The 26,984-nt window shown below is 41.4% G+C and overlaps 1 protein-coding gene across 4 annotated transcripts in view; it reads right to left on the bottom strand.

Annotated features, from left to right (window-relative positions):
- Window positions 1-428: 428 nt before the first annotated feature.
- The window catches only part of NHS (NHS actin remodeling regulator), a gene marked incomplete at both ends in the record, with an annotated part of 393,363 nt that continues 366,807 nt past the window's right edge, over window positions 429-26,984 (bottom strand). For 2 of the 4 annotated variants that reach the window (XM_080718566.1, XM_080718568.1), the window contains 6 exons: window positions 429-1,050; window positions 3,856-3,982; window positions 4,725-7,706; window positions 9,273-9,404; window positions 12,187-12,379; window positions 14,936-14,998. In XM_080718566.1, the coding sequence (XP_080574692.1) occupies window positions 429-1,050; window positions 3,856-3,982; window positions 4,725-7,706; window positions 9,273-9,404; window positions 12,187-12,379; window positions 14,936-14,998 (4,119 nt within the window). The remainder of the gene's footprint in view (window positions 1,051-3,855; window positions 3,983-4,724; window positions 7,707-9,272; window positions 9,405-12,186; window positions 12,380-14,935; window positions 14,999-26,984) is intronic. The other 2 variants (XM_080718567.1, XM_080718569.1) reach the window with 1 other exon arrangement.

Genomic DNA, 26,984 nt, shown 5'->3' with positions numbered 1-26,984 from the left:
CTAAAGTTTGCTTTAGTTCATTTGAATGTAAAAAAATACCAAACCTCCGGAGTAATTTCATCTTCTTAAGGAATCATGTCAGAGGGGGGCTTTATTTTCTGAATAGGCAGCTCTGGGAAAACCTTGGGTAGGTTTCATGAAAATTAGATATTTTTGTGTTCCCTATCATCACAGGGAATGAGATTGGGTAAATCAAACTAACTAAGCTAAGGAAAATCATGAGAGACAGTGCAGCTACTTAAAGCACGGAAAGTAATCGAGAATGACTGAACCACTTTTCTGCTTTCCCCAGCACGTATTTAGAAATTCATTGCTAAGCAGGGATGCTACCCAATCCTGCCACAACTTCTCCAGTGTCCCCCACGGTGTTTCTACGACCTCTGGTGACTAAGGGTTTGGGCATTTGGAGGCAGCCTGGAACAGGCGGCCTATGTGGAGCTCTGGGAGGAGCGGTCATCGTGAGGGCTCCCATCGGAGTTTTCCGTCTCGCCCTCTGAGATGGCCTGCATGGGCGTGTTGTACAGCCGGCAGCGGACACTGTAGCGGCTGCTGCTGGCCGCAGGGGGCGCCCGAGAGCGCCCAACCCTGGCAGATGCTGATGTGGTAAAGTTCTTACAGGAAAAGCCTTCTGCGTTGACTCGTGGGGAGCACGGAGAGAGTGGGGACAATGCCTCGGCCCCAGATGACCCCTGATGGGCATCATCAGGGCTTTGGGGAGACTCTGCTGCGAGCTCCCCAGGAGGTTTGGGCAGGATGGGGCTCTTCAGGATCTCAGTGGCAGACATACGGTAACTGGAATCGGAGCGACTGCCTTTCTTGAGGAGTAGCAGCTTAAACTCTTCGTTGGATGTGTTGGACTTTTTGGCATTTCGGTAGATGAGACCAGGTGATCTCTGGCTGTTGGCTGCTGTCACACTGCTACTTGAAGCGACAGAACTGGCGCTGCTGCTGCTGCTGCTGCTGCCACTGCCACTGCCAAGTGACACTCTGGATTTGCTTCGGACAGACATGTCCCCAGAATCTTTTCTTCCAAGTACTTTCCTCTTGGACCTTTTAAGAAAAAGAGAAAATGGGGCAACAAATCTAAGTGTACATTCATTTTTCGAAAACAAATTGTTCAATCCCCATTCAGGCATTTATTTAAAGAACATTTGAATTGTACTCTGTATGATAGGACACTGAGCATTAGGGCCACAGAGATGGAGAGTAACAGATATCTTTGTGTCACTTGCAGGCTGAGGGACATTCTCTAATAACCACAGGGCATCAGTTAGGTTCTGAAGATGACCTTTTCAAATAATGGCCAATGTGGGGACTAGAGGTTCTAGAGAATGACTCACTGGGATATTTTGTAAGCGTTTAGGAAAATACTATTTCTTTTTCTTTTTTTTTTTTTTTTTGGTACTAGGGGTGGAACCCAGAGGCTTTCTACCTCCGGGCTATACTCTCAGACCAGACCCCTTTTTTTATATTTTATTTGGAAACAGGGTCTCACTAAGTTGCTGAGAGCCTCACTAAGTAGCTGAGGTTGGCTTTGAACCCGTGCGATCCTCCTGTCTCAGCCTGCCAAGCGCGGGGATTACAAGCGTGTGCCACCACACCTGGCGGAAAATACTATTTGTAATGGGACCATCATATGACCCAAATAGATCACTCCTCGATTCATCCCAAAGCACTAAAATTAGCATATTACAGTGATGCGTGCATACCTGTGATTATCGTGCCACGATTTACAATGGCTAAGATATGGAACCTACCTAGGTGTCCCTCAACAGATGAATGGATAATGAAATGTAGTATATATACACACAATGGCATTTTACTCTGCCGTAAGGAAGAATGGAATTATGTCATCTGCTGGCAAATGAATGGAAATGTAGACTATGAAGGCAAGTAAAATAACCTGGACTTAGAAAGTCAAGGGTTGTATTTTTTTTTCTCATATGTGGAAGCTAGAGAGAAAAAAGGAAAAGAAAGGAATCAAAAAAATACAGACCGAAGACCAGTAGAAAAGAGGAAGAGGACTGGGGGGAGGGAGAAGGGGAAGGAAAGGGGAAGTGCTGGGGAATGAAATCGACCAAATTATGATATATGTATGTACAAATAAGTCACAATGGATCACATTTTTATGCATAATTATAATGTGCCAATGAAAGATCACAAAAAATAAAAATTGTAAAAGAGAAAGAGAGAAAGAATAAACTATCTGATTTCTAATTGCCATGTGGCAAAGGACAGTGGCTTTTTGTTACTGAATCTATCTCTGCAATACAGATGAAATGCTTTGGTGTCCAGAACTGCTTTCAATACCAGAAAGAGCAAGTAAATGGAGGTGCACATGGGACAGGAATGGCCCTAGTTGGATACTTGATGGTCCTGAATGATGAATAAATACATGGAGACATATAAGACTACTAGCTCATTGATTTTTAAAATCAATTAATCCATATTGGACTATAAATACCATTTTCTATAGCTGCGCAGGAACATCAATAGTGTATTGAGTAGCAAGTCAAACTCTGCGAAGAACTGAAAATCTAGACCATCTCCAGAATCCTTAAAGATATATATACTATAAACTCTCAAGAAAGCAAAACAACATAGCACTCTGATGTAAATAAATAAGTAAACCCTACACAAAGGCAAATCTAAAGCTACCAAACTCCATACATAAATCTACTGAACCCTGACATCCATCGCTATATTATTGATTTTTAATAAGCAGCATTAATTTTGAAGATGAAAGCCAATACTATTAAATAAATTTAAGTTGTAAGAGAGGAGGGAAAAAGAAAGCAATTACTAGCCGGGCGTGGTGGCGCACACTTGTAATCCCCGTGCTTGGGAGGCGGAGACAGGAGGATCGCACAGATTCGAAGCCAGCTGCACTGGCTTAAGAGATCCTGTTTCCAAATAAAAAAAAATATATAAAATAGGTCTGGGAGTGTAGCCCGGAGGTAGAAGGGCTTCCAGGAACCCCAGTACCACAAAAAAAAGCAATTACTGGTTGTTCTGAGCAATAAGAGAGGCAGGTATATACATTGTCTCAAAAGTGGGGCCCTGATATTTGGGTGAGTCAACTTATGTTCTACTCCACTAGTATATGATTTATAGTTTTGAGCATATATTTTAGGTTCATTATTATTATTATTATTATTGTAGTATTTGTAATTGAACCCAGATTGATTTCTATTCATGAGCTACCTCTCAATCTTTTTTATTTTAATTTTATTTTGAAATAGGGTCTCACTAGGTTGCTGAGACTCTCACTAAGTGGCTGGGGCTGTCCTCGAACCTGGGATCCTCCTGTCTCAACCTCCAAAGTAGTGGGTTATAGATATGCGCCATCAAGCCTGGCTAAGAAGTTATTTATAAGTCAGAGGGCTGAGGATGTAGCTCAGTGGTAGAGTGCTTGCCAAACATGTGTGAGGCCCTGGGTTAAATCCCTACCTAGTGCTGCAGAAGAAAAAATACGTGTGTGTGTGTGTGTGTGTGTGTGTGTGTGTGTGTGTGAAAAAATTACACTAGAGTTTGGGCTTTCACTCTAAGTCACTTATCTACAAATGGATTTCATCTACAAACTTGCCCCAGAATGTCTTTCTTGGAGGAAAAACTCCAACATCTTCCCTTCTGTCATTCTTATGAATGTCTCTCAATTGAGGTCTAATTATGACGACTCCTATTTCCCAACTTATATAACCTACCAATTTGACTTGAAAAAAATAGTTATTTCTTGATGTTGATTTTGCTGAATGTATTACAAGTGGAAAAAAAAAGGCATCACCAAGTTAGCCTTTAAGAGGGAAAATCTTGTCCATGCCTTTTGTTTTGAAGGACTTGGTAACACTGCCTCACCTGTGAATGACAGCGAACAAATCCTCTGTTGTCCGGGGTTTATTTGGAGACACGAACACCCCCTCTGCTTCAGCTTGAGAGTCTTCACTAAGTGGTGAAATTATGGAGTCATCACTCGGTGATGATTCTTAAAATAAGAACAGAAGCATTTTTAAGAGAAAGTTACCTAGCACACTTCTGGGCTTCACTGATTCAGAGATCATACAGGAGTGTACCACACCACTATTTTTAAATTTTTAAAATTTTTATTTCTAGTACTAGAACCTGAGGGCATTCTACCTCTGAGCTCTATCCCCAGCCCTTTTTTAAATTTTCTTGCTTTGAAATAGGGTCTCACTAAGTTGCTAAGGGTTTCACTAAGTTGCTGAGGCTGCCCTAGAAACTGTGATCATACTGTCTCAGCCCCCCAAATATTGGGATTACAAGCATGCACCACTATGCCTGGCTAAAACCATTGTTAACATGAGAGACATATCTGTGAAAGCTTAGTCACTCAATAACACGCTTTTATCTTAAAAAAAAAACAACCACTTTTTTGTACCAAGGGACTGAACTCAGGGGTATTCTACCTCTAAGCTCTACCCCAAGAACTTTTTATTTTGAAACTGGGTCTTAATAAGTTGCTAAGGCTCTCACTGCATTGCTAAAACTGCCTTGAACCTGAAATCTGCCTGCCTCAGTTTCCCAAATACTGTAATCACAGGTGTGCACCACCATGCCCAAATCAATTGTTTTAATAAGTGAAAAGATGGGAAAACAACTTCAGGCAGGGCTGATGGGCGTAGGGTTTTATGGGGAATACAAGAGAGAAAAACTGCAGAAAATGCCATAAGACACCTTTCCACAGTAACATGTTATCAGTGACTGACCTTTGAATGAAGCCTCATCCATACTTCCTTGGGTCTCCTCTGCTCTGTTGTTATCAGAGGCACTTTTGGGTGAAATACCTGAAGCGATGATTTCCTGCTCAAAACATTTCTCAGGAAATGAATTTAGAGGTGATATCTCAGAATCAAAGCGGATATTCCCAGGCACTTTGTCGTGGTGGCGGCTCAGAACAAGTTGGTGCTTAAGTTGATTGCTTAGGTCTGCTGCTCTCGTTGGTGAGTTGGACCGAGACCTGATTACATCCACAGATTCAAGTTGTACCGCTTCTTCCCGATCTATGGAGGATGCCTTCTGGATCTGTTCTAAGACTCCATCTGGACCAGATCCGTGTTGTATTATTCTGCCATCCAAATCGCTGGTGCGGGCAGCAGACATCCTCTGAAATCCTTCTGTGGAAACTCCGCAGTTTTTACTTGGTGCTTTTTCTGGAATAGGCTCACTTTCCATTTGTATTTGATCTTTCATGCCATTGGGATCTAGGAGATTGCTTCCGGCTGAGGCCACAGTTTCTGGATCACTGCGATTCTTCCCATCAAAAGTTGCATTCTTTTCCAAATGATGTTTATCTGGTCCCATCTCAACTGTAGAGGAATCTAAAAAGGACAGTATGGGGTCTTCAGAGGAATACTGACGGGATATCGATTTCTTTACCGTATGTGGCCTAATCTTACCCGGCGACAAGGCAGCCATTGTGAGAGCATTTTCCTCTAAGTAGGGGAGATCTGTATCATTGCCGTCTTTTTGCTTCGCTTCTTCTGCCTTATTGATAGACCTGAGGTTGACAGATTTCAGGACGGTTGGTGTAATCGCAAGGGATGGGGGAGGATTCGACCTCATCGTTTCTCCTACCGTGTTCTGCTTCGTGTGAGTGAAAACATGCAAAGGGTGGCGATGGTGGAACGATTTATTGAAGACATTATGAAGAGCACTTAGGTCAAGATGGGTAGGAGGTATAATTGGAAGTTCAAGGTCTTTACTCAGCGTCAGAGTTCCATCTTTTAACGAGGCTTGCTGTAATGAGGATTTCCTTTCCGGGACTTTCGGTTTTCTTTTGCTACCTCCAGGAGACAATGGACCTGAAAAGAAGGCTGTAGGGAAAGAGGATGTTGGCGTTTCGGACTGGCTTGAGTAGCCACTTGATGGAGATGCCAAGCCCGCCAGCTTTTCTGGGGAAGCCAGCTTGAACTCGTTGTCAACCGAAGGAAGAGATGGGGTGGTAGCTCTCGATTCTGACTGCGACGTTTGGGATTCTGAGCTTTCTGGAGATTTAATGCATTCGATGACTGTGGTACCTGTAGCAGTGCTTGAATTCGATAAGGACCGGTAAGGATCATTTGCTTTCAAGTCATTTAGAAGCCAGAGGTCTGCATAGTGAGTCGATTCAGCACCTTCATCTTTGAACGGTGGAATATCCGAGGTGTCTAACTGAGGTTCCTTGATACTGTGTTCGCCCTGGTTCATCCAGGGAGCTTCCTGCTTGGTGGGAAGGTTGGCGGTTTCCATTCGAGAAGGAGTGTTGGAGAAATCGAGAGGCAGCTTCATTTCCCTGGCAGTGTGAGGCAGGTGCGGACCACTGCTTATCTTTGGTTCTTTCTTGTCAGCCACATCTGCATTTGCATCGGACTTCCTCAAGGATGAGCTACGTTTAGGTGGGGTCGGCTTGGCCTTTGGTTTTCGGAAAGAGATGCTGGGTCTCCCCTGCCTCCTGTGCTCTAAATAGTCCTGCCAGGTGCAGTCTGGAAGAGCAGGGGGAACCCCAACACCCTGGCTATTCTCCGGGCCCAGGGCTCCATAGTGACAGCCATAGCTCTTGTTACCTTTGAGGCCACAGTCAAAGTGCATGGAAGTATAGTATCCTTCTGTGTCTACTGAAAAGTGGGAGCTCGTGTCTGCTTTGTCCGAAGGAGATTTTTCCAGAAAGCTGTCATAAGTGGCCATGCTTGTGAAGCTCGGGCAGCCCAGGCTATCTGCCTTGGGACGCTCGGGACTGAAATCTTGGCGGCAAGAGGCATCGTGATGGTGATGTAGGTAATTCCACTCACTGTCACTCGTGTTGCTGTTGCTGGGGTCATCCAGCAGATCTGCAACGGTGGAGGTAAAAGAATTTGCCCGGTGGCCCCTCACTTTATCCAGATGGTCACTGAACTGCTCTGTTGCAAAGACACTGGTGTCCTCGTTAGCATGAGGGGCCGTGTTCAGAGACAACTCTGAGTCACAGTGCGATGAGCCAGTGAGGGGCGGAGAAGCTGCTGGAGGGATGGTTTCCGAGGTCTGGGAAGGACATGTGGAGCTGCTCCCACTCCAGTTACCACTGGATGACTGGTGATCGTCTTTCTGGTCCATGTGGCTGCTAAGGAGGACGCCAGCTGTGGAGACGCAATGGATGGGGCTCCCAAAGGTGTCTGAGTTGGAGGAGATATCGCAGCTGCCAGAGTCGGCAGCCATTCGGGACAGGCGTGACCTCCCTCTTTCACTTAACTTGTGCTGGGGGCTGTGAAGATGTTGAGAACAGGCCAGGCCCAAGGTGGGCTGGTGTTCCTGTGTGCTCGGGCTGCTGGGAGCCTCGCTGCATTCGTTAGGGGATCTCTCATGATCCCCCACGAAAGGCTCGCCTTCTTCATATGTTGAGGGTTTAGCACCAACTTTGGGCTCAGCATCTCCACCTCTATTGCCCTCCCGAGGCAGGCTCCGAGATCTCGTGCGGCTGCTCACTGCAGGAGTAAACATGGTGTCGCCTTTGTCTGCCAGCGCGGAAATGTTGCCGGCGGAATGAGACAGGGAAGCTGCGATGCTTTGGCCCCTTTGGGCTCTGATTCTCCTTCTGGATGGGGCGGCAATCAGAATATCTTCGGTTTGGCACTCTGAGTCCCGGGTTCCGGACCTCCTGTTGACGGTGTTGGAGGGGTCTGGGTTTGTGTGCACGATCACATTCCTCTCCCTGGCCACTGGTGATTCATCAGAATCTAGGGCACATAGAAAGTCTAGTGAGTTATTTAATATATCAGCAGACTGACAGACATCTTGAGAGATATCCACAAATCTGGGTGCTGGTATTTTAGAGCTTCCTCTTACAGAAAACAAATCGAGACACAAAATTAGGAAAAAGGTCAAATGCATTCTATCTCTGTCTCTGTCTCCATATATGTATGAATATAAATACATCTATGTATATATGTATGTATATATGTATATACACTAAGGGAAGAGAAGCTTTTATATCTTTTAGGAACCCTCTCTCTACACTATCATGTTAATTTGCTCCAAAAAGTGACTACTTTTTTTTTTTTGGTGGTACTGGGGTTCCTGGAAGCCCAGTATATAGTTTATAAAACAGAAGTAGAAATATTCTTAACAAAAAATAGAAAAATGCGGTGAATTTGTTAGAAACACCCCCCATGCCACTCCTGAATGGCATGGGGCTGTTACTGTGTTCTGTATTTCTATCTCTTTAATAAATTCCTTTGAATCTTCAAAAAAATAGAAAAATGTGACCAAAGATATATTTTCGATATTTGAGTATGTTTGAAATTAACCCTTTAAAATGCTTAAAAGCACATTTTTCTTCAAATAAAGTTACAATTTTCCAAAAAATCTTTTATGTTTACTTTTGTGGCTTTTTATTCACAATCTCCACTAAATCAAACTTAAAAACCTAGAGGTAGAATGTCCCTGGGTTCAATTCTGAGAAACACACACACACACACACACACACACACACACACACACACAACCCAGCAAAATATTACACTTCAGCCATAAGATGTGTGTATATATACGCAGATCTATAAGGCTAAATCTTTAAATCTAGAACAGAGATTTATAAAATAATACCTGACTGGCTGAATATAAAACAAACATACACCATTTCTAAACCTCTACCAAGCCGGGCGTGGTGGTGCACGCTTGTATACAATCCCCGCGCTTGGGAGGCTGAGACAGGAGGATTGCGCAGGTTCAAAGCCAGCCTCAGCTACTTAGTGAGGCTCTCAGCAACTTAGTGAGACCCTGTCTCCAAATAAAGTATAAAATAGGTCTGGGAGTATAGCCCGGAGGTAGAAAAGCCCCTAGGTTCCACCCCCAGTACCACCAAAAAAAAAAAAAAAACTCTATCAATTAAAATTTTTCCTTTCTTTCTTTTTTCTTTTCTCTCTTTCTTCCTTCCTTCCTTCTTTCCTTCCTTTCCCTTCCCCCTCCCCTTCCTTCCTTCTTTCCTTCCTTCCTTCCTTCCTTTGTTGTTCATGGTGGTGCTAAGGATTGAATCCGGGAGTATTCTACCTCTGAGCTACATTTTTAGCCCTTATTTTTTCTTAATTGGAAACAGGGTCTTGCTAAATTGCTGAAGGCCTTGCTAAGTTGCTGAGGCTAGTTTCAAACCTGTGATCCTCCTGTCTCAAACTCCTCTGGGATTGGAGGTGTGTGTCACACCTGGATATACCTCATATATTTTAAGGAAGTTGGTTGAAGGCTGATTTCCATTTCTTCTCATCATCTAAGCTAGAAAGAAACCATTAACATATTTTATACCACACCTATTTCTTGTTGAACTCTTCTGGGGATACCGGAAATGGTTTTCCTCCTCCTCAGTTTTCTTCTCCGCTGTAGTACAGATTGTGAATGAACAAGAGAGCAGCGAATACTAGCCTCTCTGTCAAATCCAACTCCTGCAACCCAGAAAATAAGTCTTATTAGCCTTTAGTAATGGCAAACAAATTTTCATTTGCTTGGAACACAGTGATATTTATTGATTGGAAGTGAGGGGAAGAGCTTGAATTAAGCCTGTGAACAAATATGAGGGAGCCCTTAGTCAGCTCTTACTTAAATTATGCTGCAATACATTAAACTATACTTCCAAAGGCAGCTCCCCATGACAACTTGCACTGTCAAATGTAACAAGCAGAGGAGGAAAAGAAAAAGAAAAAGAAGAGAAAGAAACATCAAAACAAATCACCCACACTCTGAAATGGCTCCTTAAGGATTTAGAGTCTTTAGCTACTACTATTTACTGGTCTATTTCTGGGTTTTCTGAAACTGATACCTTTGCATAGTAGATCAGTAGCCAAGATGTTAACCTGAATTAGTTCAGCTAACATAGCATGACCCATTTTCTTCATTAAAAGTGTCTTTGTGAGTTTATTCCCCCTCCACCTCCCATGCCCAAACCCTTTCTTTACACACACACACACACACACACACACACACACACACACACACACACACACACTGCTGTAAAGAAACAAAACAGCTTAGGGATTTGTTTGACCATCATCACGTAATTCTGTCTGCTTTCTTCTACTGACTAAATTGGGTGCTTTGGGGCTCAGCACCAGCTGTCTTATCAATATGAAATAAGCATACAGGAAAATCCACAGTTCTGCACTGAAATAGGTCCGCTTTCCGTACCAACTGTAAAGTTTGAATTCCAAGTCTTGACATCCTTGGCTTGTCTTTATAAGTATGGGGACAGATATAATACTTAGTAGTTTTTCTTGCTATAATCTATCGGCACTACATGCAATCCTATGGAAACCAAAAAGATGTGGAGGGAGGGCAAAGAATTCAAACTGCCTAATATAGGTACACTCCCCAGAAAACCAACATGCCATGCTTTGGAATGTGGTCACTTCTCATTTATCTTAATGGTTAAGCATGGCATATTAAATCTTGGTTCAGTTATACAATAAAGTGGTTAGATGCTGGCATAGCATTGCGGGGGCAACAATTTCTAGAATTCATTTGGAAAAATCTATATCACATGATGAATAAGTACAATATGATCAGAGATTTCATCCTAATGGGATTTTTTCTTTCTTAATGCCAACCCCAAATGAAAATCCTTCATTCTAATCCTAATGATTATAGATTACATGGTATGCAGACAGACATTGTGTGTTATTTGGACATCATCAACACCATTCTCATTAATGCTCTTGAAATCAATATCTAATCTAGGCTTTAGTCTGAGAGTTCCTAAAATAAAGCAGAAGAGAAAATCTTCCCTTTCTCCCAATCACAAGAAGATGGCCCATAATCAAAGCACCGAATTTGAAAACAAGATTCTGCCTAAGAGTGCCAGGAAAGAAACAGGTGCTGCTAATAATCAGATATTTCCAGAACTGAAAATTGGTTTAAGAGGGTGCCAAATATCATTTTGGCAGCTGAACTCCCCTAATAAATCCCATTTAAATTAAGGAGATCAGATAAGTCCACATCCTTAGAACAATTTATCCTATAAGTTGAACAGGTCAAAAGAAAATTAACTCCCAGCTCACAGTCAGCCAATCAATTGGAACTACCGTTTTTTACTTTAGGAGGGAAATAATTGGTTCATTTGCTCCCCATTTTTATTTCAGAAAAATCTGAATGGGGTTAATAGTAGATGTATCCAAAATGTGTATCTCAAGGGACATACAATCTTCAATTGCATGTGACCACATAAAACAGTGATAACAGGGCTGTCTTGAAAATTTCAATATACAAACAAGTCAAAATGTTTTTTTTTAACTTTCCCATTTATGACCTCATTGTTTTAAAACTGTGTTAAATTATATTTGCATGTTAAAAATTATTCTGCATGTTTAAACAAACCTCATCAGAAAATGTAATTTTTTATTTCAACTATCGTATATATATTAAAAAAATTAAGGAAAGAAAAAAGTAGAGAGTAGAGATGTCGAAAGAAAGTATGGTGGAAAGATCATGAAAACGTCTATCTTGGAAAGTTTAGAATATTTCATAATATTATTTGACTTACAATTAAGATTATGAAATACAATTTGGAATTCACCATTGGTGACAAAAAGACTTTGGAGAAGAGTCCAGCTAGGGTGGACTAATAGACTAGACTGATGTTCAAACTCTCAATATAGAGGAGGAAGCAGAGTGGGAGCAAAACAAGCTTGCTGGATTTAAAAGGGGAGCTTTGTATTCATATATTTTTAGGCAAAAATCCCTAAAATCAAAACAGAAGTCCAAGTGGTCTTTTTTTTTAAAGCCTCCCTTCATTCAAGGCAGCACGAAAACAGATTTTCTAGTTGGTCAATAGGACCTTCCTTGCAGTTTTAGAAACCTAGGGTGTGTTGTTTTCTTTCTTGCAGTGCCACACATCATTATCATATGAGTAGTCACTGCAGCTTTCTCCATTATTTCAGTAAACTGTGGCCAGAGAGCTACTTGGTTATTTTTTTCAAAAAGAAACTGTCATTTACATAACAAGCAGCCCCGGCAGGACATATGCAAATTGATGTTAAAATCTGACAAAGCATATCAAATGTCTTCCGGGCCTGCATTTTGATGAAAAAGGTATTACTTATTTACAAAATGGTATTTTTAGCTGGCAGGCCCAATAGCACAGATTTGGACATATTTAATACATAGAATATTCTGGCCAAACTTCCCCTAAAGAAAAAAAAACAAACAAACCCATAAACAAAAACAGACCGATACCAGTGACATTGATGGGAATAATGCAAGAAGAAATCACTTGGGCATCTTGTTTCATCTTCTCCTCTGGAGTCGGGAGAGGTAGTGCTTTGCTCCAGTTGGTCTGCTTGTCCAGAGTAGAGGGGATATTGTGTATCGGATTTTTCGGCCTCTGCCCTAACATGACATCTGTATCTTCATCCTCTGGAGGGTGGGACTGAAAATAAAGCACATTCAGATTCAGCCATCATGGCTTATACATAAGCACACATAGAAGGAATTTCATAGTTCAGATAAAGAAAAATATGAGGTCAGAAATAAGCTTTTAAGACAAAGGTAGAATTCCCAGAAATAGTGAGAACAGCTCATTGAAAGCAGTATCAATAGACAAGCAACACGAAAGGGGGGAAAGGCCAAATAAATATGCTCTTCAGATTCAATAGAATTAAGGAAACAAGGTAGTCAGAAATGCCCAGATTTCAAAATGAGTAAAACTGCCTATTTCTGATCCAGTGAAAAGTAGATCTACCTGTAGGCTCATTCTCTTTCCATAAATTCCTATTAGAAAGTTTGAGAAGTCTAGCTGACTGGGATCAAAGGATGAAGATGAGTTAGGCTGCCTAGGAAAAGGCTGGGAAAATGTGCCAGAAAACTTGGCGTCCTGAGACATTCCAGAATGCATCACCTGCCCGGCAAGGGCAAGCCAACCTAATCTGGGAGGTTATTAAAATGCAAGGAGTTTGCAGGGCGTGGTGGCACAGGCTTGTAATCCCCGAGCTTGGGAGGCGGAGACAGGAGGATCATCGGAGCCAGCCTTGCTGGCTTAAGAGTCCCTGTTTCCAAATAAAAAATATATAAAATAGGTCTGGGAGTGTAGCCCGGAGGTAAAAGGGCTTCCAGGAACCCCAGTACCACCAAAAAATAAATAAAATACAAGGAGTTAATTTCACTGCAAGAGGACAGCTTTTGTGAATAATATCTCAAACACTCAGTTTCCTCAACACTGTATGCATGGACATGCAGAAGCAAAAACAAAGATAGCCCCCCAACTAAGGTGGAAAATACAAATGCAATATTTGCTGAAGGGAAAGATTCAACTGGTTTTCTTTTTCAAATTTGGAAGAGTAAGACAGTCCTAGTTTATTTTCTTTCAGTTTTATGGTGCCAAGCTTTTCTTCAAGCTGATGTTTTGATTTCTATATGACATTTAAAAATTCTCATTTCAAACTTTTGATATAGATTAAGACTGTCTAACTTTTATTTCATGTTTGGGCTCCTAGCCCAGATTATTAAAAACACCCTGTCCCAGTTTTGATTTCAAGCTTGGGTTCCCAAACCAGATTATTTTTTTAAAAAATAATGGTTTTCACCACTGAACCTAGTTTTGTTCCTTTACTCAATTTGGAAGAAGGTGGGTATCTGTATAAAATAAATATTTTTTTCTTACTCCAGTCAAGTTCTAAAAAAAATTCTGTTCTAAAATCTAGATCATTAAAAAAAAATTTGTCCTCACATTTGAAAACATCATGCCCTGTTGATTCAGAGGATTTCATATATTGTCAAATAAACTGTTCTCATGTCCCCTTAAAAAGCAGATTCCAGAGCCACTTATTTAAACTAACCCCTTAGTATTTACTTACCTTATCAGAGATTTCAGCAAAGCCCCCCAACATACACAACAGGATGATTCCCTCCCTTGGGGAAAAACTGTTCCCCATGAACGTTTTAGTAAAATATTGCAACCTTCTTTCTCTCTTCAGATTTTGTGCAGATTCCCAGCAACGCGAATAGCTCAAATAAAGTTCGAGCACAAAAGACTTTGTTTCCTAGGTAACTTCCAAAAAAGAAAAAAAAGTTTGTGCATGCAAAAGAGAGAGAAAGAGAGAGAGAGAAAGAGAGCGAACTGGAGCCCGCAAGAGCAGAGCATGAGAGAAACCCCCACCACCAGAGGCCTCATTTTGTAGGCAATTCCTTCCTTGAATAACAATGGACTAGGAAAGGACTAAAGGATAGTGACCCACTACAGGCTCAGCATAGCAGCCAAAAGCACTTTGTATTTAATGGTGACAGGGACAATTGGCTGCTAGAGAATCCTCTTGTCCTGTTCTCTTTTTTTGTTTTGACTTGAGAAGTTGAACCTTTACAGTTCTGACAAAATAGGGCACGTTGGGATTTCTTTCCTCTGAACTACAAAGTCCAACAGGAGTATCCAGTGGCATCAGCTCATGTTGAACCCAGCCCCCAAATGCAATTTGGGGGAGGGGCAGGGAATGGGCAAACCTCCAGTGGCATTGCCATCTTTATTATATTTTTTTTTCTGAGATTGAATGCAGGAGATGGAACTTAGGGGCATTCTACTTCTGAGCTACACCCACAGACCTTTTTATTTAGTTTTTATTTATTTTGGCACTGGGGATTGAACTCAGGGCATTCTACCTCTGAACTCTACCCTCATCCCCATTTTTAAAATTTTTATTTTAAAACGGGTTTTGCTAGGTTGATGAGAGTCATTACTTACTGAGGCTGTCCTTAAACCTGCCATCCTTCTGTCTCAGCCTCCCAAATACTGGGATTACAGGTGTGTGCCACTACACCTAACTCTGATTGTTTTATTTAATTCAAGTTAGGAAAAAACCACTCTTTAAGTTGATTTGAAAGAACAGCTGTTAGTTAGAAATGAGAAAGTCTACAATAAAGTTAAAGGAGAGAAATAAGACAGAGTGTCTGGAGAAAGCAGGATAGGGCTGTGAAGGAACATTCTCAGAACCAATACCTTTCTACTCCACGGGGCCATGTGGCAACACTCAGTAGGGGAGGGCGAACGGGTGCTGTTAAACTATGAACATGAAATGCAAAAAAAAAAAAGAAGAAATTAAAAACACACTCATGGTATATCTTGGTCAGGCCAAATCTGTGATTGCAATAATGAATATAATGAATATACTGGGGTATCTGTTATCTTTTTCTTCCTTATTTCCTTCCCTCCCACTTTCTTCCTTTCCTTCCTTTAGTTTTTCGGAGGCACCATAAAGAGTGGTTATGAGCATGGGAGTGGTAGTGAACACCTGTAATCCTAGTATTTGGGAGGCTGAAACAGGAAGACCACAGATTCGAGGCCAACCTCAGCAATTTTGCAAAATTTTGTTTCAAAAAAACAGGCTGGAGGTGTAGCTCAGAAGTTTAATGCCCCTGGATTCAATCCCAAATACAAAAAAAAAAAAAAAAAAATCAACCAACCAACCAACCAAACCAAACCAAAGTCTGGAGCTATACTTCCTGAGTTCAAAACCTGGCTACATGGCTTATTTTCTGTGTGACAAGGTGCAGTTATTCAACTTCTCCAATGTCAGTTTTTTCACCTGAATTATGATAGAAAAACAATAGCTTCTCTTTTCCAGGGCAATTTTGAGGATTAACTGAATTAATCTATGTAATATACTTGAAAGAATACAGGCACTTAATATGTATGCTCTATATGTTAGTGTCAGCTACCAGGATAGCTATTATTACTATTATCCTTACCTTGCAGCTGTGAAGTATCTGTAAAAATGCCTTTGCAAATCATAACTTTCCCATCACTTATATTCCAACCCATTTGCTAATTTGGGAAAGGCTGACTTATTTTCTTCCCTTAGAGTAATTTTACTTTACTGTGAACTACTTGAAAGAAAATCTCCTATGTATAATTTCCCCTAGACTGCTGGAATCTGCCTCTCCTGTATGGGCTATATTTAGCTCCACAGGGCCCCACACTCAGAAAGCCCCCCTCCACTTGGTTTCATACTGTGTTGTTGCTGTCTTGAAATTCTTAATTTTTGAGTAAGAGACCTTACATTTTCATTTTGTACCAGGCCCTGCAATTTATGCAGCCAGTCCTGTTTGCAGAATAATCTGGTAACTGGTATTCTTTTCTCAGGATCTACTGAGAAGGGCATTGAAACTCTATTATGCGTTAAATCATACCAGCTTTAGATTCACTTAGACATCTCTTTGGCACATACCCTGCATTAAAGTATAGCTTTAATGTAACATGAATTATCCCTGAATGTGTTCTTTTCATTTAGTAAAATGTGAATTCCTAGAGGTCGGGAGCCATATTGAATTTTTTTTTCCCTTTCAGTCTTCCATGATGCCTTCAAAGCGCCTCCCCCATCGTAAGAGCTCATCAAAGTGTCTGTGCGGTTGAATGTCAGTAGATTTGGGTGTTTTAACCGTGATGAGAAACCCAAATAAAATAAAAGGCGTGCCAAAGAGCTCAGGAGGAAGTAGATACCAGAGAATCCAAGGGATTCTGTGCAAACCATCTAAGGGATAGGTGAAAGTAAAGAGGAAAACACAAGCAGCCCTTGGTTCTATCACCGGCTCCATATGGATGGCAGCTGGGCCTAGTTATTTAAGCCTATGTGGTATACATGCATTTTTCCTGGGAGGGGGCACTCAAGGTCTAATTCTGTTCTAAGTTTTAATTGACAGGCTTGCTCATTCATTTTTAATTGTGTGTGTGTGTGTGTGTGTGTGTGTGTGTGTGTGTGTGTGTGTGTGTGTTTTACTGGGTATTGAACTCAAAGGCCTTCTAACTCTGAGCTATGCTCCCCAGCCCTTTTTACTTTTTTTGTCGTTGTTTTGAAACAGGGTCTTGTTAGGTGGCTGGGGCTGGCCTTGAATCTGCAATCCTCTTGTTTTAGCCTCCCAAGAACTGGGACTGCAGGCATGTGCTACTGCACTTGATGAAATGGCCATTTTGATAGATGCACCAGATTCAGCCTCATTCAGACACCAACCTGGCTCTCTCCTAGGAATCGGTTACGGATAATGATGTGGAGGCAGCAAATAAGACACTGGGGTATGTAAACTAGAGAGAAAACTCTTGGAAGTCAGCAAAGGGGAGCCTGAAAGTCAAGCTTATGTGGAAAAGGAATCTGCTTCAAAGGAACCAAAGGCTTTGGTGTCTCATGAAAGAATTTTCAAAAAAATACACAGCAGGAAACTACAGGTCAGAAAACATATGAACGCGGTTAGTATGAATATGTAAACTTAGGTAGTTCATAAATTTCCGAAGTCAGCTCTCCTGTTGAGCATTTTTCCCAGGAGTGAGGGGGGAGGAGTAGATTTTCTGTTTGATGTGTGTTGAGAAACCTACCACTTCATTAAACAAGTATAAAGGAACACCTGGCATTCAGTGAGATGGTCATGAGTACATCCAGAGAGTTAGAGCGGGCACTTAGTTCAATTTGGATCACTATGATGGAGTCGAGGTCTCCTTGGGTTAAACTCCATCGCAGAGTTCTCATCAGTTAATAGACTTCTCTACTCTGTTGACAGGAGCTCCAATCTCTAGCTTGCGATGGCTGAAATGAGTACTCTTATTTTTTATCCTTCCTTCCTTCCTTCCTTCCTTCCTTCCTTCCTTCCTTCCTTCCATCCTTCCATCTATCCATCCATCTATCCATCCATCCATCCTGGGGATTTTGCTTTGTTTTGTTTTTGTAGTACTGGGGATAGAACCAAGAGACATTTGACCTTTGAGCTCCATCCCAGCTCTATTTCATTTTTTAAAAAATGTTGAAACAGAATTTCACTAAGTTGCTGAACGTCTCACTAAATTGTTGAGGCTGGCCTCAAATCTGCGACCCTCCTGTCTCAGCCGCCCAAGAACTGGGATTGTAGGCATGTACCACCACAACTAGCTGGTGCTAGGGATGGAACCCAGGGGCATTCTACCTCTGAGTTACATCCCAGGTCCTATTTTATTTTTTATTTTGAAACAAGGTATCATTTAGTTGCTGAGGCTGTCTTCACACTTGTGATCCTCCTTTCTCAGCCCCCCAAATACTGAGATTACAGGAGTGTGCCATCACACCTGGCTTAAAACTGAGTACTCTTGAACTTCTAACTAGCCAGAGGCATCTAATACCCTGAAGATAGCCTGTGGATTTCTAGTGTTTACATTTATAATATATAAATGGGTTATGGTTATATATATATATATATATATATATGTATATATATATGTATGGTTATATATATGTATATATATGTATATATACACACATATATATACACACACATATATTAGTTACTGTCTTTGTGTAGTATTCCAAAGTGTCCTCTTTCCTGAGTGCTTGGTCAAGGAAAACAAAATTGTTCTGGTTATTTGTTGTTAGATTTTCATAAGAAATTCAAGGGACCATTCATAGAAGATTTTCTTCCTATATTAGCTGGAAAATAAGCTGCAAGAGAATGCTTCCTCTGCTCTGCAATGGGTGCTAATGGATTAGCTCAGAAAAGCTGGACGCTGATCAAACTAGTATAAATGAAATTATCCTTTAACGGTTTCTATTTAAATGGCTCCTATTGCTCATGTAGAGAAATAGTCATCATTTCTTGTTCATACTTATTCCTACCATCTCAGTGAAGCTCCATAAATATTTTTTGTACTGCTAGCACCCGCAAGTGTCTGGCATAAGCAAACAAATCCCTCCTGGAGAGGGAAAAAAATCAAATTCTTTCCACCCATATATAATTTTTTAGTACAATGTCCAGTACAAAATGACAAATAACAATTTACATGAGGAGATAAAACAGCATGAGCAAGAAGCATCTTAAACAGATAATAGAAGTAGACCCACAGGGACACGTGTGTGTGTGTGTGTGTGTGTGTGTGTGTGTGTGTGTGTGTGTTTTCCTGGGGAAGAAGTCCAGGGCATTTGAGATACACTCCTGAGCTACCTCTGAGTTACACTCCTCGCTCCTAGCCCTTTACATTTTTTTTGTTTTGAAACAGTCTCTCTAGGTTGCTGAGAGTCTAGCTGCATGGCTGAGGCTCTCATCAAACCTGCGATCCTTCTTTCTCAGCTTCCCAAGTGTTGGGATTACAGGCATGTGCCACCACGCCCAACTACCATAAGAACTTTTTTTTCTTTTTTTTTTTTCTAGTACTGGGGATTGAACCCAGGAGCATTCTACTTCTGAGATACACCCCTAGCCCTATTTTTTAACTCTTTATTTTGAAACAGGGTCTCACAAAGTTGCAGAGGGCCTCACAAGTTGCAGAGGGCCTCACAAGTTGCTGAGGCTGGCCGCAAACCTGTGATCCTTCTGTCTCAGCCACCCAAGTACTGGGATTACATGTGTGCGACACTATATCCGGCTCCGTAAGGACTTTTGATTGTGGAATTATCACTCAGTGTAGGAATGGCAAAGAACTATGTTTTCCCCAGAATGCAGAAGAGTAGTAAGCGACCACTCATTCATTCACTTATGGACATTTTTTTTATGAGGGTCAAAATCAACCCCTGTGGAAACAAATTGTCAGATTCCAAATAAAAATATATTCCTCTTGTGAGTATATGTGGGTCCACCGCACAATTCTTTCAACTTGTCTGTACCATTGAGATTTTCATAATAAGAAGTTGATGAAAATGAAAAAGAAAACCTTGAATAATTTCTTCCTGCTCCTGCCCTCTGGCCACTGAGTTTGAGAAATCAGACTTCAAATGACAACATCTTAGAAGCAGACAGCCCCGGAAAAAAATCCTTCTTTGATGGTTTCACTCCATTTCTGTCTCTGCTGGCCCAGACACGCCCTTGAACCCTTTCCCTAACTTCTCACGAGGCTACTTCAACAAAAAGCTCGGTAATACTTATGACCAGTGTTCAGGACACACACAAAAATTAACATACTCAAAAGTAGCCCAAGACATTTCTTTGACAAATACTGAAAGAATATTTTCTAAAGCCAATCTCCCTTGTGGTGCACATGGAGGTAGACTGCCTCTGGATTCCATCTCCAGTACTGCCAAGAAAAAATAATTATAGCAGTTTTAATTGATAAAAATTCTAACAAAGTCCCCAAACTAGAAATAACCCAAATATCTGCTAGCAAAAAGTTCATTTCTTCCCTTTTGTGGCAGCAAACAAGTATTTCTCCAAAGGTCTTAAGATTTCCTCCCAATCTTTCTCTTACTGCCAGGAGAGAAAAAAATATCCCTCAACTCCATATTTTACTTTCTTTTGGGTTTTATTTTATATGCAACAGGGGCTTATTTTGCTTCAAAACTTTCCGAAAGACATCTGTTAAAATGTTGTGGGTATTCCGGCAGGAAATGTTTTGAAAAATTGGCTTCAGTTTGTGATCTAACTGATACCACATGGCATTTATAGCAGTCAACTTACAGAATGGATTTATTACTATCATGCTGTCTTAAACATGAGGAATATTTACTGGAGACTCAGTGTTGTAGTACATTTTGATATAGGAGTAAAACCTTCAAGCAAATATGTCCATTGAAAGCCACACTGGGTTTCTAGTGAAGGGATATGTGCTTTTATTGTCACTTTGCCACAGGGTTTATTTGTTCTTAGACTAAGGTCCTGCATTTGTGCACATGCCATGGCCCATCTGTGAGACGGAAAAGCCTCCATCTATCTCAGATTCTTCTGTGCAGGCCTGTGTGCATGGGCATGTTTTACATAAATATGAACTTGTTTGATGTTTCTCCGAGGCTTTAAGAAGTCTAGCAACGTCTTGTTTGCATGCCACTCTTGCTACCACAATGACAAAGTATTTTTATTCCCTTAATGATCTCAGAGTCTCTCCCTGGCCACCACTGTTCTCTTATTTCCAAAAAGAGTTGGGAACATTTTCAACACATCCCCAACATCCTTCTTCTTCTCCTCTCTTCAACGGCAACATTCACCAATGTGAGCAATGGTGGAAAAACAAAAGGATAGAGTACCTGGAAGCCCAGGGGACATACTATACTTTGGCTCTGCTAAGCGTTTCTTCCTCCTCCAAGTCTGTCAGGTGTTACCACTCTCTCCCAGGTACTCAGGCTTGAATGCTGCACTCCCACATGGTGTGCTCCAAACTGGAGTGGCCAACCCCTTCATGTGGTGCTCCCAGTCAACTGCAAGGCTAGAAGGAAGCTCACAAGGGGTGGTGGTGTATGCCTCTAATCCAAGTACTTGGGAGGCTGAGAGGGGAGGATTACAGGTTCAAAGCCAGCCTCAGCAACTAAGCAATACCCTGTTTCAAAATAAAATAGAGCTGGAGGTGAAGCTCAGAGGTAGAATGACCCTGGATTAAATCCCAGTACCACAAAAGAGAAAAAGAAAAGAAAGAGGAGGAGGAGGAGGAGGAGGAGGAGGAGGAGGAGGAGGAGGAGAAGGAGGAAGCAGAAGCTGCCTGCAAGGTGCAAGGGAATACACGAGTGCAGCAGTATTCTGTACAATGGTCATGGGGGAGAGAGAGAGAGAGAGAGAGCGAGCAAGCGAGGAGATATCTGGGAACAGATGTCAAATGAGTTCTTTAACTATTGCATATATTAATATCCACTTAAAACACCAAAAGGCATAAATATTCAGGCCTGACAAATATCCTTTTATCATTGATAGTCTGTTTTTTCAAATCATACCTTTATGTCTTTTACAAATATAGCCACTTCCAAGTTCTCAGTTCTTCTAAAAGGCACTTTGTAAAAAGGCACAAAAGGCCAACAAGCAAATACAAAGGGACTTAACACCATTATTCACCGGGGAATCCAAATGAAAACCAGGATGTTACACTTCTGTATATTGGAAGGACTAAACTGAAAGAAGTTGATAATACCTAGTGTTGGCACAGAAGTGGAGCAACTGAAATGACCATTAATTGCTGAAGGGAGCATAAAATGGTATAACCACTTTAGTGATATTTTATAGTACTGAATAACCTTAAACATATGTCAGCCTTTTAATTCCCTCTTAGATATACTGAAGTAAGAAAAATGATTATGTCCACAAAAAGCTTTGCATAAAAATATCTATAGCAGGGCTTGGCATGGTGGCACACGCTTGTAATCCCAGTACTTGGGAAGCTGAGACAGGAGGTTCGCGGCCAGGCTTAGCATCTTGTGAGGCCCTCTGCAACTTAGCGAGGCCCTGTTTCCAAATAAACAATAAAAATAGGACTGGGGATATAGCATGGAGGTAGACTGCCTCTGGATTCCATCTCCAGTACCGCAAAGAAAAAATAATTATAGCAGTTTTAATTGATAAAAATCCTATCAAAGCCCCCAAACTAGAAATAACCCAAATATCTGCTAGCAACAGAATGATAAGCAGATTGTAAAATACTGTATTCATATAATGGAGTACTACACAGGAATAAAAAAGAACACACTATCAATGCATGAAACATTAACCAAAAAAAAGTCTGTGGGGCAAAAGTAGCCAGACACTACGTAACAAGCGTGTGCTTGTTCACTTTTAAATCCCATTCTGACAATTGACATTTTGGGTGTGAACCTAGGGAGCAGAGTCTGGACATCAATGGCAATGGTGACATTTCTACCCAGAGAGAGGCTTTCTGAAGGAGAGCACGTAACCGCAAAGCGCCTATCTCTTCCCCTTTGGCTCTCAGCTGGAACGAGCAAAAACTCTTAGGGTAATGGAATGCAAAATAACTTTATGTATTTTAAATTCCAGGAACATTTTGTCTAATCAGGTCCTATTAATGAAGCGTTTTAAACATGCAGAGCATAGCCAAATGATGTTTGGCTGCATTTGTGGACAGCAGTCCCCACGTGGATCGGAAAGAGGCCTACAGGGAGGCAAGGATAAAGAACAGTGGGCGGGCTGCTCAGCTCCGATGCTTATTTGCGGCGATTGCACTGTTCTGTTCAGATTCACACAAATCAGGGCCCCCGGACCACACTCACTGGGAGGCCTGCGCCAGAGAATGTATTACTCATCCTCAGGGCCAGCTTTGCCAGTTAGTGGAGCCACTGCCGAGGGCCACTCAGCTCCATCTATCCTCAAAGTCTGCTAGGGCCACATGAAAGGCACAAGTGAGGAAAAGGCTGGCCAGGCTGTGATGCTCAGGGAAGAAAGAGGCTTTGAACTGCTGCCAAGGGCACAATGCTCTCACCCACATCTCAGGAGCCAGCACTGAGTCAACACAGGCAGGAGGAGCCCACAGGTGGGGAGATGCTACTCAGGCCATGCTGCTCCCAGGGCAGCTTTGCAATTGCTGCCAACTCAGGCCAGACGCTGCAAAAGCTCTGCAGGCCACGCTTGATCTCATCATGTCACCCTCTACGAAGGGGGAGAGTAAGCCACCAGGTGCCATGGCGCACACCTGTCATCCTGGTACTTGGGAGGCTGAGACAGGAGGATGGCAGGCCATTCTGCTGTTCCTGTTTTTTTTTTCTTTTATTCTGAGTATAGCTCTAAAACTGTTATCACATGTACAGACCTGTGTAACCACTACTACAATCAAGATACAGAACCCCAAACTCCCTAGCGCTATCCCTTTAGCACCCTAAACTCTGGCAGCCACTACTCTCTTCTCCATTACTATTGCCTTTGGGAAAATGTTTTATGAATGGAATCATGCAGTATGTAACTTTTGAGACTAGCTTCTTTCACCCAGAATAATGCCTTTGAGATCTATCCAAGTTGCTGCATCAATAATTCATTCCTTTTTATTGTGAGTAGCATTCCATTGTCTGCCTGTATTTTGAACACTGAAAAAGTCTCAGGCACGCAAGAGAGTGTCAATCTGACAATATTCTGGAATGATGCATACAGCCAGGCAAATATTAAAAAGGGAAAGAAAGAATATCAAGACCAAATTCTGCAATAAGAAATTTTATTTATCACAATATTTTGGGGAGGAAGTACAGGATATTAAACCCAGGGACATTCTGCCTCTGCACTACATTCCCAGCTCTATATTTTTAAATGTTGAAACAGGGTCTCACTAAGTTGCTGAGGGTCTCAGTAAGTTTCTGAGGCTGGTCTTGAATCCTGTTAACTCAACCTCCAATACTGGGATTACAGGCATGTACCAGCATACCAAGTCTTCTTTTTTGTTTTTTGTTTTGTTTATGTTCATTATTATTATTGTTAGTGATAGTGGTAGTAGTAGTAGTAGTAGTAGTAGTAGTAGTAGTAGTAGTAGTACATTGTAGTTGTACATCTTAATGGGGTACAAGATGGTGGAGGCATACATGCACACATCACTCATTCAACCCTTCCCCCAATTACCACCCCAGGCCCTCCCCCCTTCCTCCTTCTCATGTTTGGCTTAGTGATTTATTTTGATGTTTGTTAATGTACATCATGGACATTAGGGAATTTTCCTCTTCCCCCTCCAGCACCCCCAGTTAGGCCTCCTTATTTGCTCTCTATAGTTTCTCCTCCTTCATCTATAGTTCCTCCTACAACCCTTTTCCTCCCTAGATTCTACAAGACTTTCTTAAATGTTACATTATTCATGAGGTTTAATCCTATCACTCCACCCCACTTCAACATCACACATCAGTTAGGTAGTAATATCCTATAGTCAGTGCAATATAATTGCCTCTAGCATCAATCAAAGATTATGTCTCACTTGTGTTTTGATCCTTCTAGTACTTATGAATAGTAAGTAGATGGTCAGTTGATTTTCTTTCATAATGAAGGAATGAATGAGGAGTCATGAGGAGGGAAAGGTCATGCCACGTGGAGCTGTTGTTTTGAATGTGTAGGATATTTTCTGGAGAAGTAAGCACAGCTTGGTTTAGCTGTGGTCTGGACTCAGTGCAAAAGATTTGTGAGAAATCTGCGTGTAAAGTTACAGTAGGACCCAATGGTAGAGAACTGGGAGCATCTAGCTAAGGACATGAATTTATTTGTTTAGATAGAATGGAGGGATGGCTTGGGGAAAAGTTTTTATGTTAGAGATCCTCATACCATGGTTGGAATTTTTCTTAACTGGCTAAAATGAGCAAAATATGTGAGATAAAAGGGGAACACTTATGAAGCCAAAGAAATTTGATGTGGATGGAAAGAACCATTTGTAAACAGAAGATCACAGAAAAGAGGTTGAAAAGCTACAGGGATATTTTCTAAAAGTACAACAGACTCATCTGGGATGTTGTGTACATGTGTATTTCCTTTCTAGTGAAGGAAAGGCTTCACCAGCATCTCTCAATCCCAGCCCTACTGTAAACCAATATGCTACAGCATGTTTCTAATATGAGAGGGAAGGATTGGAAAGGATGGATATGTGAAGATGGAGCTAGGGACCAGAGAGAGGGAGAGAGAGAGAGAAAGGTAGTAAGTCTTCATCTCAGGATGGACAAGTACTAGTGAAGTGTGCCTCCTGTCAGTGTCTGTCTTTGATTGTTTTCCTGGTTCTGAATTCTATTCTCAGCCTTCTAATTCATTAAATAAATAAACAAACATAAAAAGAGGGCTGGGGTATAACTTTGAAGTAACCTGCCCCTGGATTCAATCCCCAGTATCACACACATACACAAAAATGGAAGTGTAGATTTGGTCATTGCTTATAGCTTTAGACAATGATGACTAAGGTGATCCAGGTCCTTGTTTGTGCATCCTCCATTTACTTCCCAATAAGGCTGTTGAAATGTCCCCTTTCCTTCCATTGCACCTCCTTGGCAAGAAGAAAAGTATGATTTGACATTAGTCTTCTATTTTAAAATCCCTGGTTGTCACAGTGTGATAAGTTGAAAACTATTATCAGGCTGTGAAATGACAAAGAAGTCTTGATATTCTTTCCTGGATAATTTTATCGAGTCTGGAAAAGAATAGAACTCTAAAGGCAATACTCTGGAATGATTTCACTGATGAACCTGATGATAAGAATCCAGGCCTCAGCATTCCTCTTGAACCTAGGGAACCTCTTGTCATAGGGATCCCATCACATGGTAAACATCGCCATCTAATATCCTAGAGACTGTTAGACACCTTGTCCCTGAATGCTCTGATGAGGCTTGGGGAAAAAAGGGTGATTCTGCCTATCTGTCTAGATATCAGAATCTAAGAAGAGACTTGGGCTTCAAGGGTTCCCATGGACTCTAGTTCATGCTGTAAAACAGGAACAGGAGCTGTTTCAACTCAAGTACTGACCCTGATCAGCAGCAGCTGGGTGGACATGGTGGCAATATATATAGTGGTCTCCTGGGAATGTCTGACTTAGGGTTGCAAAGAGAAAGAGCAGATACAGGTACCAAGTATTTGCAGATCTGAGCCTGCACCTATAGTCAGAACTGATGAAAACAGATGAGCTTTAAAAGTCCCGTATGGAAGGTGTACTGGTTTAGTTGACTCCACACTCTGGCATGGGAATCTATGCCATGACAGGGTACTTAGAGACAATATGTCCCATCATACAGCAATGTCTAACCACCTTAGATCAGATTCCCTGGGCTTTCATTGATTTTTCTATTGAAAGTAAAAAGTGTCCGGTATGGTGGCCCATGCCTATAATCCCAGTACTTGGGAGGCTGACAGGAGGATCACAGATTGAAGGAGGATATCCTCAGCAACATAGCAAAATCTTGGCAATTTAGTGATATTCTGTTTCCAAACAAAAAATAAAAAGGGCTGGGGTATAGCTTGGAAGTAGAATGCCCCTGGGTCCAATCCCCAGTATCACTCCCCCACAAAAAAAGTAAAAAATGTTATGAACTAAGTATTGTCTAGTTGACCTTATTTCTTCTGAAGACATATATCCACAATAGGTATTGATGATATAAATCTCAATCTAGACAATAAAATAAGCATGGCTGTGTGTGTATTTTTAACTTTCTTATTTTGTTTTTGTTATTGTTTAGTACTTAGAATTGACCCCAGGTGCACGGGACCCCTGAGTTACACCCCTAGCTGTATTTTATTTTATTTTTTTGAAACAGAGTCTCAAATCCATTAGATATATTCCATTTTTCCATTGTACATATTTTCTCCCAATTTTTCAGTTGTATTCTGACTTTGTTTATGGTGTTTGGAAATGCAGAAATATTTACTATGCCAATTTATCAGTCTTTTCCTTT

The sequence above is a fragment of the Muscardinus avellanarius genome (genome assembly GCF_963383645.1).
Source record: "Muscardinus avellanarius genome assembly, chromosome: X".
NCBI lineage: Eukaryota > Metazoa > Chordata > Mammalia > Rodentia > Gliridae > Muscardinus > Muscardinus avellanarius.
This window is presented reverse-complemented; position numbering and strand designations above follow the sequence as displayed.